At 48.9% G+C, this 17,889-nt stretch overlaps 5 protein-coding genes across 5 annotated transcripts; 2 read left to right on the plus strand and 3 right to left on the minus strand.

Annotated features, from left to right (window-relative positions):
- Positions 1-424: 424 nt before the first annotated feature.
- Positions 425-3,279, minus strand: GGS25DRAFT_106772 (uncharacterized protein). Its single transcript, XM_049256015.1, has 4 exons — positions 2,363-3,279; positions 2,106-2,275; positions 1,897-2,026; positions 425-1,808 (listed from the first exon to the last, which is right to left on the minus strand). The coding sequence occupies exons 1-4, from the start codon at positions 2,597-2,599 to the stop codon at positions 480-482; spliced, it is 1,866 nt and encodes a 621-aa protein (XP_049119691.1). The 5' UTR covers positions 2,600-3,279; the 3' UTR covers positions 425-479.
- A 1,903-nt stretch (positions 3,280-5,182) lies between these two features.
- Positions 5,183-7,206, plus strand: GGS25DRAFT_473857 (eukaryotic peptide chain release factor subunit 1-like protein). The gene is made up of 4 exons (XM_049259575.1): positions 5,183-5,424; positions 5,562-5,646; positions 5,724-5,773; positions 5,851-7,206. The coding sequence occupies exons 1-4, from the start codon at positions 5,389-5,391 to the stop codon at positions 6,985-6,987; spliced, it is 1,308 nt and encodes a 435-aa protein (XP_049119692.1). The 5' UTR covers positions 5,183-5,388; the 3' UTR covers positions 6,988-7,206.
- A 1,482-nt stretch (positions 7,207-8,688) lies between these two features.
- On the plus strand, positions 8,689-10,074 carry GGS25DRAFT_517825 (PDT-domain-containing protein; the record flags this gene model as incomplete). The annotated part of the gene is made up of 4 exons (XM_049263442.1): positions 8,689-8,805; positions 8,973-9,033; positions 9,169-9,980; positions 10,057-10,074. The coding sequence occupies 4 exons, from the start codon at positions 8,689-8,691 to the stop codon at positions 10,072-10,074; spliced, it is 1,008 nt and encodes a 335-aa protein (XP_049119693.1).
- A 738-nt stretch (positions 10,075-10,812) lies between these two features.
- On the minus strand, positions 10,813-12,916 carry GGS25DRAFT_473862 (dehydrogenase E1 component-domain-containing protein). Its single transcript, XM_049259576.1, has 3 exons — positions 12,330-12,916; positions 11,783-12,237; positions 10,813-11,719 (listed from the first exon to the last, which is right to left on the minus strand). The coding sequence occupies exons 1-3, from the start codon at positions 12,605-12,607 to the stop codon at positions 11,208-11,210; spliced, it is 1,245 nt and encodes a 414-aa protein (XP_049119694.1). The 5' UTR covers positions 12,608-12,916; the 3' UTR covers positions 10,813-11,207.
- A 989-nt stretch (positions 12,917-13,905) lies between these two features.
- Positions 13,906-15,255, minus strand: GGS25DRAFT_517827 (velvet factor-domain-containing protein; the record flags this gene model as incomplete). Its single annotated transcript, XM_049263443.1, has 1 exon — positions 13,906-15,255. The coding sequence occupies one exon, from the start codon at positions 15,253-15,255 to the stop codon at positions 13,906-13,908; it is 1,350 nt and encodes a 449-aa protein (XP_049119695.1).
- Positions 15,256-17,889: the final 2,634 nt, after the last annotated feature.

The following is a 17,889-nucleotide window of genomic DNA, read 5'->3' on the forward strand; positions in this document are numbered from 1 at the left end:
TGCCATCTACCTACTAGGTATGATAGCTGGTCAGGTGCCTATCGGTTCTTCTACAACAAGTCTGTACAAGATTAACCGATTCCCCTGCTTCCATTCCCGATCGCCTTTTCGTCCGTACTATCGCTCGTGGTTTCTTCCAGTATAGGTGGCTGCATATTGCACACCTTTTTTTGTTCCGTTCGCCTACCTAGCGAAAATGGCCAGTCCACCTGAGTATGTACATTTTGCAAGTAGTATGTACGTGAGTATGCGACTTCTTCTGTTTAGGTCCGTCGTCCATGAGGAGAAGAGTGTATTCTTGTCGTTGCTTTCTTCCTCTTTTCTGGCCTTGCGGCAAATATTTTTGGCGAAAGTGATTTCTCCTTTATGAGCATGCGAATTTTTATCTTGTAGTAACGGTAGGTTGTATCATTATTATCGATTTGGACTCTGTCCTTTACCGAAGGAAAAGCCTCGGTATGTTTCATGACGTGGATAGTTTACTCTCCAGCGCCAACATCGACGTGCTTGGGTATCGTTTGCTGCACTTTGTCTGGGCTTTCTCTAAAGGCCAGCGACGTGGACTGAACGGAATTCAAGGCAGGTGTGGAGGGGCGGTGCTGGGTTTTTCCTGCGATGGCCGTAATAGCTTCCGGGATGTCCTTCTTTCTCGACGTAGCCACGGAGATAACCTCTTCGCTCTTATCCTCTGGCATGTCCTCCTTCTCAGAAACATTTTGAGTAGTGGACTCATGCTTCTGTCCATTGTAGCGATAAGCGTTCAGATCTAGTGCCGATCCGTTGGATTCTGGCGCCTTGCCCTTCGATGGCACCTTGAGCTTGACTAGCATGCTATCCTTAGCACTTTGGTTGTCCAGGTCATCATCAGCCATTTCCTCATCTTCCTCGAAATCCTCCTCGTCTTCACTATCATCATTAGGGACATGGTCGTCCTCCTCGTCATCACCAAGCTCTGGCGAGCTTTCGTTGTCGTCTTCATCGTAATCCTCCATTTCATCGTCCATGGAGCCGTAGCCCGTCTTCTTCTTACTAGACGACGAAGTCCAACCATTCGTGCCGTGGTTGATGGCAGCCGATCTTTTCGGTCTGCCCGAGGGGCCAAGCGAGGATTCCTTCGATGTGTTGGCTCCGTTGTGACCCTGACTTGTTGTTGGGCTAGTGGTGACAATGTTGTTAGAGGCATCCACTGTCATACGCGATGGTGCTTTGATTTGACGACCACTAGCTGTGGTAATGGGACCGACAGGCTCGGCAGGCGTTGGATTTCGCGTATTCCGCGATGATCGGCGCACAGTTGAATCAGAAAGGAAATCCTCTTCATCAGAGTATGTGTACTTCATTCTTTTTCCTCGGGTTCGGCCCTCGTAACTGGAGAAGCCGGGTTCGGGACGCTTGAAAATTTCCTTGCGCATTATACGATACTCACGTCGCTTGCGCTTCTCCTCAGTCGCTTCAAAGCGTGGTACAGCTGCCAACATCTTAGTTGCTAGCTTCCTAGCTTTGGGACCACCATCTGTATTGTTCAATTTCTCTGCCAAGGCATTCAGTTCCTCAATCGTCCCGGCAACGCTCCACCAAGTTCGGTTGAAACCCTGTGGGTTGCTTTCGCGATATACTCGGAAATTGGTATCGTCTAAACCTTCGATCAAATAGTATCGACGTTTGTCGCTGTCGGAGCCCCATGGTTGAACAGATAGGGGTTGATTGAGGTCGTCCTCGTGTCGATTGCGGTACGACTTATTGATGATGCCCTTGATGGCATCGGACGACGACATTGTCCATAACACGAGAGTACGGATCAGGGTCAACTAAATAATGGACCGTGTTAGTTTCAAGTTATGATTGATTCATCTAGAAGGTAATATGGGTAATATAGTTAATATGCTAGGTACTTACTCGTTCTGTTGGGTTCATTGTAGCGAAGCTTCGATTGCCCGCCACCGGGTTTTGTCCGTCCCAATCTTGAGGCCATTGGCTCTTGTGCGAGGTAATTGCATCTTCTAGAGCTCTACTGTATTGAGTAGATCTGTTCAAAAAAGCAAAGGTATTAGAAATTGTCCTCGCGTCGGCGTTGTAGTATTGGGGGGTCGGGTATTGCGTCATACTTAACATCCTGCTTGCGGTTCAAGAGCAAGCTAAGAATAGCGCACAAGAAGAGTACAGCTCGCTCTCCAGGACTGGATTCGGTCACGTCTCGTTCGAGTTCTTGAGGGCCGAAGTTAGGTAGAGATTTGGGAAGAGCGTCGGTGAATCTTGCACGGAACATCACAATAAACTACATTTTTCACGTCAAGTTAGCAAGTGGGGGAAAAGACGCGACATTTCGCGTTTTTTTGACGCGAAAAAGGAAATCATCACGTACCGCGATACTCGGATTGTCTGCCAACACATACTCGTGCGCAGGGGAAGGTGATCGTTTGCGCGGCGGCGGGGACACCTCCTTCTTCTCTTCGGCCTTTTTTCCAGCAGGCAATTTGTGAAAAAACTTCATAATGCCACCTGCTTCTTGCTTCACCTCAATGTCGCCGTCATCTTCAGATGGGGCATCAGACAAAGAGGAGAGCGAAGAGAGTTCGCTAGACTCGTCTTCGGTGGCCATCTTGTGTAATGCTATCGTTAACGATAGAAACTGAAACGAAAGTCAAGTTCGAAGCAGTTGGGGGTGGTTACGTAGATGATTAAGAAGGAAAAAAGAAAGTGGGATGTGGATGTGGGTGTTGGAATGTGATGTATAGTGGAGCGTGGAGGTTTAGGAAGTTTAAGAAGGTCGAGGTCGAGGTCAAAGTCAGGACGAAATTTGGGAAAACGCTAAAAATCCACCCTGATTAGGCTTGAGCCGCAAATCAACCAGGGCAGGGAAAGAACAGATTTGATAGGTTAGGTATTTGTTAAGCTACCACCTACCTGTCTACCTGTCTACCTGCCTACCTGCCCTACCTGCCTTACCTGCCTACCTTAATCTCCCCCCCCTTCCAAGTAACTGGAGGTACTATCTATTGTATATCCCCCTATCCAGCCTCCCTTTCATCACCTAAACCCCCCATCTCCTCCTATCCCCCATTTCTCCGCCTCCCCGTTGATAACGCCATCCTCCATCCGTAAGCCCTGCCCTATTCTGCCATGTTCCGCCTTGTCACGGCCAAGACCACCGGCTCTGTCTCTTCCTTTTACACTCACCTATCACTAACCATCATCCTTCTTTACTCACACCGGCTACCATAACAACGTATAGAAACCCTCAATAGAAAGCAACAAATTCTACCCCAATTCCCTTCCAACCCACGTAGTGTCAATCAGGTATCAGGTACCGTAAGATATCCCCCTTGGGAGACCCAAATGACCAAGGTTTGTTTGTAAGTGGCCATCATCATCATCATCAGAGTTCGACTAAGCCAACCAACAAATAGCGCACCCAGTGCGTATCGTGGGCTATTGAGTTGGTTGTTTTGTCGGTCGGGCCAAGTGTCTGCGTCTTCTTGACCGAGACCACCAATTAAGTTGATACAGGTTGGGTGCAATACTCCTCGAACCTTGGTGCAAATAATTGATGCCAACACAGTATTAAAAGAGAGTAAGCCCTGGCTGGGATGGTAACTTGGTGGACGCTAGAGTCCATCTTGCCTCGATTTAATCGTGCATCATATCGATACGCTGGATGTACACAGGTATGTGTCCCGTGTATTGCCGTTACATTCTGGTGAAGTGGCCCAAATCGCTTAGCTCCACCTCGGCTTTGGGGCAACGCAGACCGTAGCCGACAGAATTTTTCATTTTCCACCCGATACTCCTCGACATTGAGGCTATCGTGGGCAGTCAAATTCTGTCAAAACTATTCCTGCCCAGGATGACTAGGTACTGAGTAGCCACATTTTAGCCGCCCGGTTGGCTGACGGCGGAAAGACGACAGCTAGACAACCATACATGGCCACAACCTTTGCCATGATCTTTCTTGCGGTCATGTTAGTGTGTTGTATGATGCCACTTCAATACGAGAGGCCCTTTTTCCTGAGAAATGGGCTCTTTGTTGCACCAACCCAACAGCTTGCTTATCCCCCATAGAAGTCGCACAAGGACAGTCCTGCAGGCTTGGACCTGCAGGTTCATGTAATAATTCATTGCCGATTCTTTTTTTCTCTCTCTTTCAAGTACGCTTTTGAACGGCCTACTGCATTTGCATTATTAGTAAAAGGTACACTTGCTAAACGATTAATGATAGGCGATTTGAGTAGATGGTTGTGCTCATGGCAATATGGCTCTGCATTTTATCAGGATTAAATTCTGTTGTTATGCCCATCACTCAAATATAAATATTCGCATCGTGAACTGAACCACTACTCATCGACAAAAGGACGAATCATAAGACATGCGAATCCCCACACGAGGTGATGTTGGAGGCGCGGACGGTAGTCAGGAGCGGCCGCTCAACTGTGTCTTCCTACATGATTTGCACACAAGGCCATCACATCCATGTTCGGACATGTTAACTTTTAGTAAGTCAGCATCCAACATATTTGAATAGATGTCTTGATGAAACAATCATATATCATCCTCTCTAGAGCCGGGTTATATGTTATGAGGCTGGCATAACGAGGCCTTAAGATATAAAGGGAAAATAGATTAATCAGTGTAATATTTGGCTAGTGCGGTAAAATTACACGTTATGTCATGGATTGAATGCATTGTTTTCGTGTCTCATCAATGATAATGGAGGGGTGTCGTTGATGGCCGACATTGGAAACTGCCGAATAATGTTTGGATTGACGTGTTGTTTTTGAGACGGACAAGGTTACGACTCGCCGGTCAACGTCAATGCGGGCGATGGATGGAGAATGGGAAATCTGGAGTCACGGGCTTTTTTTTTGGTTCAGCCATCAGCCTAGCAGCCTAGTCGTCCGAAGGCGGTCAGCGGAATTTAATTCGACGAATTTCAACTTGAACTAATTAACCTGGTTAGTGCCCACATGCAGTGCCAAAACATGGACCCACTGCAATAAGCAAAACTTCAATGCAGTGCTCAGTGCTGACTGGAGCTTATTCCTGACGCCACGTTGTGGCTTATGTACAATAAAATTATGTAAAAGGCTACTAAAAGCTCACTACTAGGTATGTATGATTAATGTGCAAGTACGAAATACGTAGGTACACGTGCAGTACGTAGGTACAGTACGTAGGTACACATGTACTTAAAGTCTTACCTACATTTGTTCACAAATCTACATAGTTAGAGGGCCCGCCCTGGCGTCGCCTGCGCTTCCTTGTTTCCCTCAACCACAAAAATTCACCCAACTTTTCTTCTTCTTGATCCACGATACGATCTTCAACCCACTCAAGAATTAACTCCACAGAAGAAAGACCGTATCTTAGATCGCTCATCATCCTCGAGCCAAAATGAGTGACGCTCAGGCTACCGAGGCCGAGAAGAATGTAAGTTACCTCTTACGCTACACCGTCATAGGTGCCTCTCTAGCGTCGCTTCCATAATTTGTCCCTCATCCTTTGTTTGGTATATTGAAGTAACCTGTTCTTGGTCAATCTTGGTCTAACACTTTTCGCCTTTACAGATCGAGATATGGAAGGTGAAGAAGCTGATCAAGCGTCTTGAGGCAGCTCGAGGAAATGGCACAAGCATGATTTCCTTGATCATTCGTATGCATTTTTACCCCTCCCCCGCTTTTTCTCCTATAAAAATAAATTTCGAAATGAATACTAAAACCAACCAACAGCTCCTAAGGATCAGATCTCACGCGCAGCCAAGATGTTGGCTGAAGAATACGTATGCGACCTCCTCCGTTTCCCCTCCACTCGCGACTCTAGTACAATTTCACGGTAAGCTGACTGTTGATATTATAGGGAACGGCATCCAACATCAAGTCTCGTGTCAACCGACAGTCCGTGCTCTCCGCCATCACCTCGACACAACAGCGACTTAAGCTTTACAACAAGGTACCTCCTAATGGCCTCGTTGTATACTGTGGTGAAATCTTGACCTCCGAAGGAAAGGAGCGAAAGGTCAACATCGACTTCGAGCCCTTCAAGCCCATCAACACCTCCCTATACCTTTGCGACAACAAGTTCCATACCGAGGCCTTGGCCGAACTACTCGAGTCTGATCAGAAGTTTGGTTTTATTATCATGGATGGAAACGGGGCTCTGTTCGGTACACTCAGCGGAAACACTCGTGACGTTATTCACAAGTTCTCTGTTGATCTACCCAAGAAGCACGGCCGTGGTGGACAGTCTGCCCTTCGTTTCGCTCGTCTACGAGAGGAAAAGCGTCACAACTACGTCCGCAAAGTTGCCGAGTTGGCCGTCCAGAACTTCATCACCAACGACAAAGTCAACGTTGGTGGTATCATTCTTGCCGGTTCCGCCGACTTCAAGAACGATCTTAATGCCTCTGACATGTTCGACAATCGACTACAGAGCAAGGTCATCAAGGTCGTGGATGTGTCGTATGGTGGCGAGAACGGTTTTAACCAGGCCATCGAGTTGTCTTCAGAGACTCTAGGAAACGTCAAGTTTATCCAGGAGAAGAAGCTCATCGGCAAATACTTTGAAGAAATCAGCCAAGACACAGGCAAGGTCTGCTACGGTATCGAGGATACACTCAAGGCTCTGGAGCTTGGCGCAGTGGAAACCTTGATCGTTTTCGAGAATCTCGAGATTACTCGATGGGTCCTAAAAGAGAGCACCGGCTCAGAGATTGTTCTACATACCACTAAACAACAGGAGATTGGCGATCGGGCTAAGTTCATGGATAAGGGAACTGGACAAGAGATGGAAGTAGTATTGCAGGACTCGTTCCTCGAGTGGATTGCAGAGCACTACAAAGATTTCGGAACCAACCTCGAGTTCGTATCGGATAGATCGACTGAAGGCAATCAGTTCGTAAAGGGATTCGGCGGTGTTGGCGGAATTCTCCGCTACAAGGTGAACTTCGAGCAATTAGCCGAAGTGGATGACGACGATGACTACTATGACGATTGACAGGTATGCGCATGATGTCCCTTGGCATAAAACTTGAAATTTTCGTGTCCAATCGTTCCTTTGAACATACCGGCAAAAAAGTTATAGGATGAGAACAAAAGAAAGAAAAAAACATATCCCACAGTGATGACCTTTTTCTTCTTCTTATTCTTGATAATCTGGGTAGATTTCTTGTTACTAACCTAGATGCGTGTGTAGTTTGAGGAATCCCTCGTAATCGACGAGGGGAAAGCTCAAGCAGTCCCGTCTAAGCAGGCATTTGTCGTGAAAGAATCGGAGCGTCCCCTGCCGCAGCCCCCGGCGCCCTCGGCCAAATCGGTCTCCGGACCGGCGCGCAAAGGTACGGCAGCTTCGTTCGCACAGCGGCGTCTGATGAAATCTGGCCCAGCGAACTCGGAGCACACGGCTAGACAGGTCGCGACACCCAGCCCGCTTCGCTCTATGATGACGGCTTGAGTTGACTTATGGCACAGAAAGGAGGTATGAGGCTAATTCCCACTCCCTAGCATAGCAGTAATATGAGACTATAAAAGACTAACGCGGACCTTACCAGATGCTATGCCCGGGGGTCTATAAGAAGTCGGGAGCGTTGGACCTGCCTACATCATAGGGCTTCATCCTTTGAAAGTAATACTCAGAGTGCGATTCGACAAGCCTCCCCGCCTCACTACTCCCATGACACACTGGTGTTGATATTTTACTTCTTGGCGCCCTGAATAGTTAGGTATACGTAGTGTATCTTATTCAGGGTGTACAACATTGACGCGATGCTTTTGTAGTGGTTCGCCACTAATTCCCTTCATTAACGGTTCCTATGGAACATTACACTTAGACAATAGTGCAGTACGATAAAATAGAAAAGGAAAAAAAGGTCACTCATTTATATTATGTATGATTTGCGTATCTATTTTGAATTGTGATCTTTCCTATGTACCTACTAGGTTACTACTATGTATGTAGGTAATACGTGCTAAATTTTGGTTAGGTATTAATTGGCCAATGAAATGAGGCCGAACTACGGAGTATACCTAGTAGTGTTTCCTAGCATGAGAACCATAACCAATGACGTTTACTCAAGCTCACAATTTCGACTCCACATATTCCGGGAAGATTTGATTCGGTATCGGAGTCCGGACATGTAAAATACTGCACATAGGTACTACCTCTAGTACCTACTACGTAGTACCTGTAGTATGTACCAGTAAGGATCAGTACATACCTTAGTAGGTGGATTGGGAAGTCAAGAATATGTAATTCATGTCACTGGCGCGCCCTTTCAACCTTCACGCCCTTTGCTCCCCCCCTTTTTTGTTGTTGTTGTTGTTGCCTACAATACCCTAATCTAGATAGTGTCTGTCTAGGGCCAAAGCTGAGCATAAAGGTGACAAAGGAAAGCCTCTCTTCGGACTCCACTGCTGGTCGGCTTATTGGGATATTATATAATATCACAACGAACCTGAGCAAAACAAACCCCTTTGCTCCTTGGTTTGTTGTCTCGTCGCAACATTTGAGATCAGAAGCGTTTTCGAGTCAAGCTTTTTCGAGGGGGGGTTTTTTTTTTTTTTTGAGATACTTTGAGATACCAGGCTGTCGGTAACTTGATTATCGCCTTGTTTGACCTTTGTGAGGACGCAAAACTTCCCTCCATCCCTCGCTCTTCCGAAAACCCAAGCTGGAAAGTTTGAAGTACTTCGTTTCGAGATGGAGTCAACCGGTGGACAGGAGAATGGCTTGAATGCCACAACGACGGCTGAAGGGGTACCGAGTGGGAAGCCTACCGTGTGCTTCCTCGGCCCCGTGGCGTCGTATACTCATCAGGTACGGCGCGATTCTGGATCCCAACGGAAGAGGGGTCTCTCTTCTATGTGGTTGCAGGAGACACCCTTTTCGTAGTCGTTTCCAAGCTTCTGAAGATAGAAGGAGTAAAAAGAAGCAAATATGAGATGGATATAGAAAGCTAATACTCTGTCTTCGTTCGCGTGTAGGCTACGCTAGACACGTTTCCGACGGATCAGTTTGACTTGGTACCGGTTGAGACAATCAAAGGTATTTGACATTCTTCTCATCTAACCAGCCCCCTACCCCCCTTTTCCCCTTTCGCCTTCTACTCAAAGACACAAATCTATGTCTCAGAGAAGCAGCGTATCAAACACCAGCAGAATGATAACTAACAGACTAAAGACATCTTCGACACAACGCAATCCGGCCGCGCCTCCTACGGCGTCGTCCCCTTCGAGAACTCCACCAACGGCTCCGTGGTGTTTACCCTCGACCACTTCGCCGACCGCGCCGGCGAGTACCCGGACCTGTCCGTGTGCGCCGAGATCTACCTCGACGTGCACCACTGCTTGCTCGGACATCCTCCTCCTCCTTCCCCTTCTTCTTCCCCATCACAGTTCTCCCACATCAAACGCATCTACAGCCACCCCCAAGCCTTCGGCCAGTGCCGCCTCTTCCTGCAACAGCGCCTCCCCAAGAACATCGAGACCGTCGACGTGAGCTCCACCTCCCGCGCCGCCGAGCTCGCCCTCGCCGACCCCTCGGGCGCCAGCGCCGCTGTCTCGAGCGCTGCCGCCGCGAAGCTGGTGGGGCTGCAGGTGCTCGCGAGGGATATCGAGGATAGGAAGGATAACACGACGAGGTTTTTCGTGCTGCGGCGCGGGTTTGGGGGCAGTGGGGAGGATGGGGTTATGGAGGAGCTGCTGGGGAGGAGGAGTAGCGAGCGTGAGCGTGAGCGCGCGGCGCCAGACAGCGAACACGTCGACACCATATACGCGACCGCCCGATCCCTCGCCTCCTTCACCCTGCCCCTCACCTCCCGCCCGGGAGCCCTGGCCGACGTCCTCGAGTGCTTCCGCCGCGCCCGCCTGAACCTCACCAGCATCAGCAGCCGCCCCAGCCTCGCCGCGCCGTTCCAGTATGTCTTCTTCGTCGAGTTCGAGGGACACCTGCACCGCGACCCCGAGGGGCGGGTGGCGGACGCGCTGGAGAGCGTGAGCACGGTTGCGAGGAGCTCGCGGTGGTTGGGCAGCTGGGATTGTATGCGGTAGGGTGCTGTTTCTCTCTAAGTTACCTGCTGGCTACTAAACTGGGAAGGTGGTGGTGGTGGTGGTGGTGTGTGTGTGTGTGTCTTTTAGTTTCTTTCTCTCGGGAAGGGCTGTTGAAAAAAAAAAAAAACACACAAGGGAGGCGGGTAGGTAGTAAAAAATGGGGAGATGAAAAAAAAAGGGAAAGGGGGGAAATCAAAAGGAAGAAGAAAAAAAAGCTATAAAAAAAAGCTAGGTACTTACTTACTTACTTACTTACTTGTTAAGGATACCTACCTATATGAGATTATTCGGCTAGATCCCATATAGTTATATCTACCTATCTACCTACCTACGTGTCACGCATCTACAAATCCATACTCTCCACGGGATGGATCATCATCATCTAGGTATCAGCCGTAGGTATACTCATCGACAAGGACCAAACAAACCCCAAGCAATGCACATAGCCTTATTTGTGAAATTAAGCACTACGCCTGTCTCACTTACCTAGGTACCCTCTTGTTAAATCACTCTCTACCACTGGTCACCTACTCCCCCTTTATATACACCATCTCAAAGGTTATCATGGCAAGTCCTACAAACCACCTAACTACCCACCCACCTACCCACCACTAAGTAGGTACTTAGGTAAGGAAGGCATATAACACGCACACCCAAACCAAGCACGCAGAATAAGCACGACAACCGTACTAGTCAGCCATAGTCATCGTTGCACTTAGTACTTGAAATAAAGGGGCCGTAATCGTTTTTGACATGGACAGTTAACATGACATGACTTTTAACATTACTCCAACCCTCCCCCCTTCCCCTACGCTCCCCTCCCACTATCCCCCCTGCCCCCCCTTTCTTCTATTCACCATCCGGTCCAGTCCAGTCCAGTCCGTTCCAGTCCCAGCCATGGCCGTTCGTTTCATCTCTATCTAAATATGTAATACTACACTGTGGACTTCGTCGTCATCATTGGCCATTGTCGTTGTTGTTGTTGTTAGTGGTGGTGTCGTCGTCATCGAGATTTGTGCATTGCAATAACGAGAAGAAGAAGGAGGAAAAAGATAAGTACATGATTAGGCGGGTATTTATTTTTCTATTTCTTCAAAGTCGTGCGTGCTATGCATCAAGTACAAGGTTACTAGGTAACTACCTAGATTCTCCGTATCCATGAGAGAAAATCTACGAGTTAAAGTAGAAGTTCTCGTCGGGGGTACGGCCGCGTAGGAATTGCGGTTCCGATCCCTTGACGTAGATATCCTCGTATAAGATCTGGGGGGTGGTCTCGGGGACGGCCATGGCCTCAGCGATGGCAACCTCCTCATTGACGTGCTTTCGGGCCTCCTTGTCGATTGACTTGAGTTCCTCCTCAGTGCACACGGACCAGTCTAGGATCTTCTGCTTGAGGCCGGCGATGGGGTCGTTGGTGGAGCGCATGCGCTGGATTTCCTCTCGGGTTCGGTATGTGGTGCCGGGATCGGACATGGAGTGACCACCGTATCGGTATGTGACGTATTCGAGGACGAGCGGGCCATTTCCTGCGACGGTCCACTCCTTTCCGTACTTGACGGCCGCCTTGACCGCAAGAACGTCCATGCCATTTACCTTGAGACCGGGGATGTACTGGCCACGCTTGTAGTAGTCTGTGAGAGCGGAGGACCGAGCGGCAGCCGTACCCATACCGTACTTGTTGTCTAAAAAGTATATATATTAGCAACAGCAAAACGTTCATGATTGTAAATGTGCAAAAAACCTACTTTCACAGCCGAACAAGGCCGGGAGGTTCCAGAGCTTAGCCATGTTGAAAGCCTCAAAGACTTGACCCTGGTTGCTAGCACCGTCACCGTACAATATTACCGCAGCGTTCTTGTTGCCGTTGTACTTGTGCGCAAAAGCCAAGCCAGCACCGACGGGGACCTGAGCACCGACAATACCGTTACCGCCGTAGAAACCTTTGGTGAACATGTGCATAGAACCACCCTTTCCGTACGCAATTCCCTCACGCCGGCCCAAGAGCTCACCAATGATAGATCGGATGGTACCTCCGCGCATCAGAGCGAAACCGTGGCATCGGTAGGCAGTGATGATGTCGTCCTGCTTAGTCAACGCATGCTCGATACCAACGGCCACGGCCTCTTGACCAGTGGACAAGTGGCAGAAACCCCGGATCTTCTTCTCCTTGTACAATCGGTCGGCGGCCATTTCCATCTGTCTGTAAAGCAAGCAAGCCAAGGCCCCATTAGCAAATTGCGTCATTGCGACTTGGCCCGAATAATCAAGGAGAGCTCGGACGCAATTTCTTACCGGATAACCACCATATCGTAGTACATCTGTTTGAGCTCCTTCTTGGTGAAATCGAGAGTGTACGGGGGTGGGTCGAGCTCGTACGTCTCGAAGCTCTCGTCGCTCAAGGTGACTTGGAAGGGCTTGTCGTCGGCATCGGGGACGGCGTTCTTGTCAACGTGGGAGGATGCAGCATCTGTCGTGACGGTACGGAAAGGTGCAACGGCGAGGGGTCTAGCAGCTCGAACACGCGCAAGAGGCGCTACTGCTCTTTGAACTCGCAGAGCACGCGAGAACATGATGTCTACTATTATTGTCGGAATTGATGATGGAAATTCCCGCAAGATAAAAAGACAAGATTGAGAAAAAAGAATGAGAAATACCAATAATGTAGTTGGTAAGCTCTTGTTTGGTGGGATGGGGGAGAATTGAGGAATTGGGGGAATTGGGAAATTTAGAAAAAATGGAGAGCTCCGGAGCGGAAAGTCACTCAAATTTCTCAAAAATTCAACGTTGGGATTTTCCGCCCGACATTTTCCTTTTGGGGGACCCTGAGCCGCTTGCCTTACTGCCCGTTTACGTAGTTAGCTGACCTAGACTAAGCCCGCCTAGTCCACTTTTAGTATAATCCTTTTTTAAATAACTCCGTGGTGGAGTCTCAGATAAGCTTTAGACATAACTGCATAGTACAGTAGTTGTTAGTGTGTAGTATGTAATCAAGGGATGAAAGCTTACTATCATACAAATTGTTGATTGCACCTATCTAGCCTCCTTTAGGTACTTCATATCCCTATTAACCTAGGCTAGGTTAGATATGTACTTGTACGCATGTTAATTTTGAACATATATTTTCATATTCTGAACAATACCTCACAATGAAAAATACTAAATAATAGCACATGGTAGTTAGGTATATAAGCAACACATAGTTATAGTCAACTAACAAGACTCATTAACGTGTACTTGTTAGGTAAGTAAGTAGTTGAGTTGGTAGATAGGTCAAGTTAGGTAGGTAAGGAGGTAAGGAGGTTAACAATTCCAGCCAACAAACAGACACCCTTCACATACATAAATACATACACATACCATCCAGTCATCATTCACTTCAACTTCCTTAAACTCCGTCAAGAATGATAAAACGCAAGGCGGGGTGGGTATGGGGTATTCTGTAATAAGTGAATCCAGCAACGTCGTCCAGGAAATCGAAACCCTCCAAACAAAATAATAAAATCAACCAAAAAACCATCGTTGCCTAGGTATCAAGGCCCTTCCGAGTCCCATCGCCATATTCATGAGCCCTTAACAGTAAAAAATAGGTATATATCCCCCTTTTTTCTCTCCCTCTTCCTCTGCCCCCTTCCCTCTTCTCTCTCGTCCACCTCTATGTAATAATATGGTTTATATGTCCTTTCGTCATTTTCCCCGTAAAAGCCCATGTCCAAGCCCTGAGTTTGGCCACGCGCTCCCGGGGCATTGACAAGGCTTCTCCATATCTCATAAAACCAAGCGCGCAGAGACGCCCTCATAACGTATAGTATAGGCCACCCTAAATGTGTCCAAATCCTTGGAGCAAATTAGGGAACCCTCTAGAAGAGTGTCAAGATCTTCTAGTCCGTTTTACTCGGCGTTGCGCCGATCCACCCCCGTCTTCTTCGTCCTCGTCGTCTTCATCACTATCGTCACGCGCATGGCTCCTCTCGTTTCCCTTCTTGATAGAAATGAGGCATCCTTGCTCTTTAAGTCTCTTGGTTAACGCTGTACTTGCCCGCATCCCCGGAAAGTCTTTGGCATTATAGACGGTAAATTCGTTACTCATGGCGATGGCGCATACCGGTGTCCTCGACCCCGGCACCGAGTTCGGGTCCAAAACCACCAAGCTGAATCGCAGACGAAACGTACCGGGCGTCCGGCAAGATAAGTCGGGAAAGCAAAAGAAACATCCCTCCTCGTTGTTCTCGTCGAAGCCCACAAAGGGTGATGATACGATCGTCCCCATTAGTCTTCGCTGCTGTCGGTAATCGTCCGGCATGCCCGAGCAATCCTGGTCACCTGTTTGGTTCCAGATCGTGCAATGCATCACCGAGAATCGGAATTTGAGCTGTGAACGAATTTCTTCTTGTGAAGCTTTCGGATCATCAATGAACACTTGTACGATCGGAGGAGGATCAATAACTCTGCGGTCCCTTTCGCCAAATCCACAAGATCTCGCGGCAGCCGGTTGCTGGCGTACGTGTAACCTATACGTCGAGGACGTTGCGGCGACGGCGGCGGGAGCTCGCCTGCGCTCGGGAGCCTTCGACTTGGACTCGGACTTCGGCTCGTCGCTTAATAACTCTGATATACTAATCCGCTCCGTAGCCCGAGGTTCGGCTGGGGGTGCCCATGTTTGTCGAGCTAGCGTTACCGCCTGTGGAGAACGCTGGGCACGGACGTCTCGGTGTTGATAATCTGAAGCACGTCTGACGGGTTGAATTTCGGTGTAGTGATGCTGTCGGGGAGATCCCATCATTTGTCTCGGCTGTATGGGTAACCTTGGAGCCTGCATGGGGCTTGGTTCGCCGCTGAGTTGCCGAAGTCGGATGTGCTCCGGCGGGTCTCCGGGTCTGTCACCCACATTAGGCGGGTGCGCAGGACGAGGATGACCAGCAGCCTCGACGGGTCGCCTAGGGTAAGGACTCGGCGTCGTTGTACGTGGCCCAATGCCTAGCATTGGCGACTGCGGGCTATGGTGGGTAGGTGAGGAGATCGCGTACCGGTCCTCATAAGGGTTATGTCTATAAGCGGCCGGGAGCCTGCCATTCGACGGCCCTTGCGTCGCGTGTGGTCCGGTAACCAGGCTAGGAAGTGGAGGCAAGCGCAACTCATGGCTACGCTGTTCTGGAGGATAATAGGAAGCGTGTCGTGGAGCATAAGGGTCTTGGGACCACGAGTCGGGTGGCCTAGCCATTGTGTCCACCATGGTACTACAACAGAAGCCGCCGTGTGATGGGACCTCGGGGAGAGCAAGCGACTTAAAACGGAGGCCGGTGTATATACTCGACAGCTCGAGGTCGCAGTGGAGCTATATAGGATTAGTCTGGAGGTCAACCCACACAAGAGTGCGGGCTGTGTCCTGATCGTACTGTGCAAGTGAGACCAACTGCACAAAAGATAGCCCCCAAAAATGCTATCGTTTGAGTGACGATGCAAGACTGTAACGTAAGGGTCGGCGGGACAATAATCATCGATATATAGTAGCCAAAAATGTTTGACTGAGGTGCACCCCGATTCCACCCGGCGAGAGGCTGGAAGTTGAGAGGGCCAACTATCTAAGGAATATCTGGTAGAAAGCGGGTATTCACATATCTGTGGTCGGCAACAAGCGCAATGAGAGGTCGAGACGGGAGAGCTGGCCGGGAATATCCTGGTAACGGGAAGACTACTAGAGATGTAGTGCAACTATTGTATGGTGCTATTTGGAGTTTGTGACAAATGAGTGTTGACACGGACGTGATGGCTGGGCGAATGCGGAAGGTGAATAGCGTGTCTGACGTGCAGTTCATAGGGCCACAGACGTAAGCGAACATTTAGCACCTATTCCGCGCCACGAACATGATGCTCAGCTTGTACCTAAAGTCGAGCTCTGCGCGGAGGGGAGAAGAGGAGGAGGGATCAACGGGTGGTATAGGATTGTCACGGACCGCGACGGGATCCCAGCTTTTTTGAAGAAAAGTTACCGATGACCAGAAGCGGGTACGCCTCTTCAAAGCAACCCGTTTGGGTAGAAGATGATGATGATGAGGATGATGACGACAAGAGAGATAAAAAAAAATTAACAGCCTAAGTTTGAATAGGTATGTACTACCTAATAGGTATAGGTCGGTAGGTAAGTAGAAGGTAGGTAGGTTAGGTATGCAGGTATGTAGGTAGGTAATGCTTTTTTTTCCCGTGGATGCTTTACTGGTATTTTGGAAAGGGCATAAGAATAGGATGAATAGAATGGATAGGATAGGCACAGGACCGGCTAGGCTTAATCCGAGCTAGTAGTACTGTACTCTGGGTAGGTAGTTGACATAACTGTGGTAGCAAAACCGAGATATACGTGATGGAACCCGGCTGGGAATGATAAATGAAAGAGTGGCCGGGCCACGGTAGATAGAAATCGACGGAGGAGAGATGCCTGAGATGTTGCACGCAGACATGGACCAGGAGAATGACTAGTCCGAAACAGTAAGTTGGCAGCGGCAGTGATGCAGGAGTGGAACTGGAAGCGAGTTCCGGTTGAGGCGTGAAAACCGAGTATTTGGGCCGTTTGGTCCCCTCTTCAGCCCGCTTTCCTGGCCCCTGGGGCGTGGGAGAGACATACATCCATATTTACACCCACATACAACAAGATGCTTGCTGGTAGTGTTGCGATCTAGTAAACTGGGGGGCAATCTGACCCATACCTCCCCCTGCTTCCCTTACTCCCCTTGTTCTCCTGGCTCTCCTTTTGGCTCCTCTTACATACATAGCGCTCTCTCTCCCTCATCAGTTGCTCTCTAATAAATCCTGGTTATATTTTTTAGGGGGGATGCGGGACGAACTCACTCTAAACAGAACCCGATTCAGCCACGGCTTCTTCCACATTATTTTTCCATTGCTCTCACCAACGTTAATAATATCCGTGCCGTGTCTTGCTCCACCGAAATTGGGCTTTTCGCTCGTGATGGCGTGGGTATTACCGTCCCCCGCCCCCTGCCAGACAGCCCTGGAAACTAACCTGGGCGTAACGTTGGGCTAATCTTCCTGATCCGCCATTCGTGACATACATTCATAGGCCAGTATAATTAAATGTCACTAGGTTAGCATAGTATGGTACCTAAATTATCAACCGGTCTGAATAATCTGCGACATTTTTTTGTTCTTCCCATAATAAGGATGGGTACTTGTAGATAAACTTGGAAGTTCGAGACTCGAAAGACAAGAGGCGCGGCCTAGGCGGCGGGCACCCTTTGCTTTTGCTTGTGTCGCTTGTCAGCCAGCTTCCTACTATGTATGTACGCACCTGCAACAAAAGATCATTTCTTCATTTTGGTTGTTTGACGGCATGTCCAGTGAGATCGCGCCAAAAATCCTGATGGCGTCGGATCCTAGCTAGGTATCGAATTACACAGCGTTACCAGACTTTGGGAGGCGTTGTGAGCGGTCGAGCATCACGATGCACACTATCCTTATTAGATAGTCAGATAGGTACTCGATGGCAGCAAACTGCTGCCTTGTCTACCTACCTACCTACCTAATACCTCGGTACCATGCTAGAGCGAGAGACCGAGACAAATCCGTGTGCGCGGATCACTTATGTATTTTCATGATGGTTAAGGATGTTGTGACATTTCCTTCGACGAAGTTTTCCACAGACATGGATCTTTTTCACGAGAACTCGGTTCATCCAGGGGAATACACGAACCACAAGCGTGGACGTGGACGTGGACGTAGACGCACCCCGTGGCACTTATTCGGGCCAATTTGCCATTGAAGCAACAGTGAGCCCAGAGCCTAGCCTGGCCTTGCACTCGCGAAAGAAAAAAATTGTTCATGTTCCATTCATAGACGGTCTTTG

Source organism: Hypoxylon fragiforme (assembly GCF_022984875.1).
Source record: "Hypoxylon fragiforme strain CBS 206.31 chromosome Unknown GGS25scaffold_2, whole genome shotgun sequence".
NCBI lineage: Eukaryota > Fungi > Ascomycota > Sordariomycetes > Xylariales > Hypoxylaceae > Hypoxylon > Hypoxylon fragiforme.

Bases quoted from the DNA above. Each gene is read 5' to 3' on its own strand.
- GGS25DRAFT_473862 (XM_049259576.1), bottom strand. From the start codon at position 12,607: ATGTTCTCGCGTGCTCTGCGAGTTCAAAGAGCAGTAGCGCCTCTTGCG. The intron at 12,238-12,329 runs GTAAGAAATTGC...CTTGCTTTACAG, and splicing joins TACGATATGGTGGTTATCCG to ACAGATGGAAATGGCCGCCG. The intron at 11,720-11,782 runs GTAGGTTTTTTG...TATACTTTTTAG, and splicing joins GGCCTTGTTCGGCTGTGAAA to ACAACAAGTACGGTATGGGT.
- GGS25DRAFT_106772 (XM_049256015.1), bottom strand. From the start codon at position 2,599: ATGGCCACCGAAGACGAGTCTAGCGAACTCTCTTCGCTCTCCTCTTTG. The intron at 2,276-2,362 runs GTACGTGATGAT...TGAAAAATGTAG, and splicing joins CAGACAATCCGAGTATCGCG to TTTATTGTGATGTTCCGTGC. The intron at 1,809-1,896 runs GTAAGTACCTAG...TCCATTATTTAG, and splicing joins CAATGAACCCAACAGAACGA to TTGACCCTGATCCGTACTCT.
- GGS25DRAFT_473857 (XM_049259575.1), top strand. From the start codon at position 5,389: ATGAGTGACGCTCAGGCTACCGAGGCCGAGAAGAAT. The intron at 5,425-5,561 runs GTAAGTTACCTC...TCGCCTTTACAG, and splicing joins CTACCGAGGCCGAGAAGAAT to ATCGAGATATGGAAGGTGAA. The intron at 5,647-5,723 runs GTATGCATTTTT...ACCAACCAACAG, and splicing joins CATGATTTCCTTGATCATTC to CTCCTAAGGATCAGATCTCA.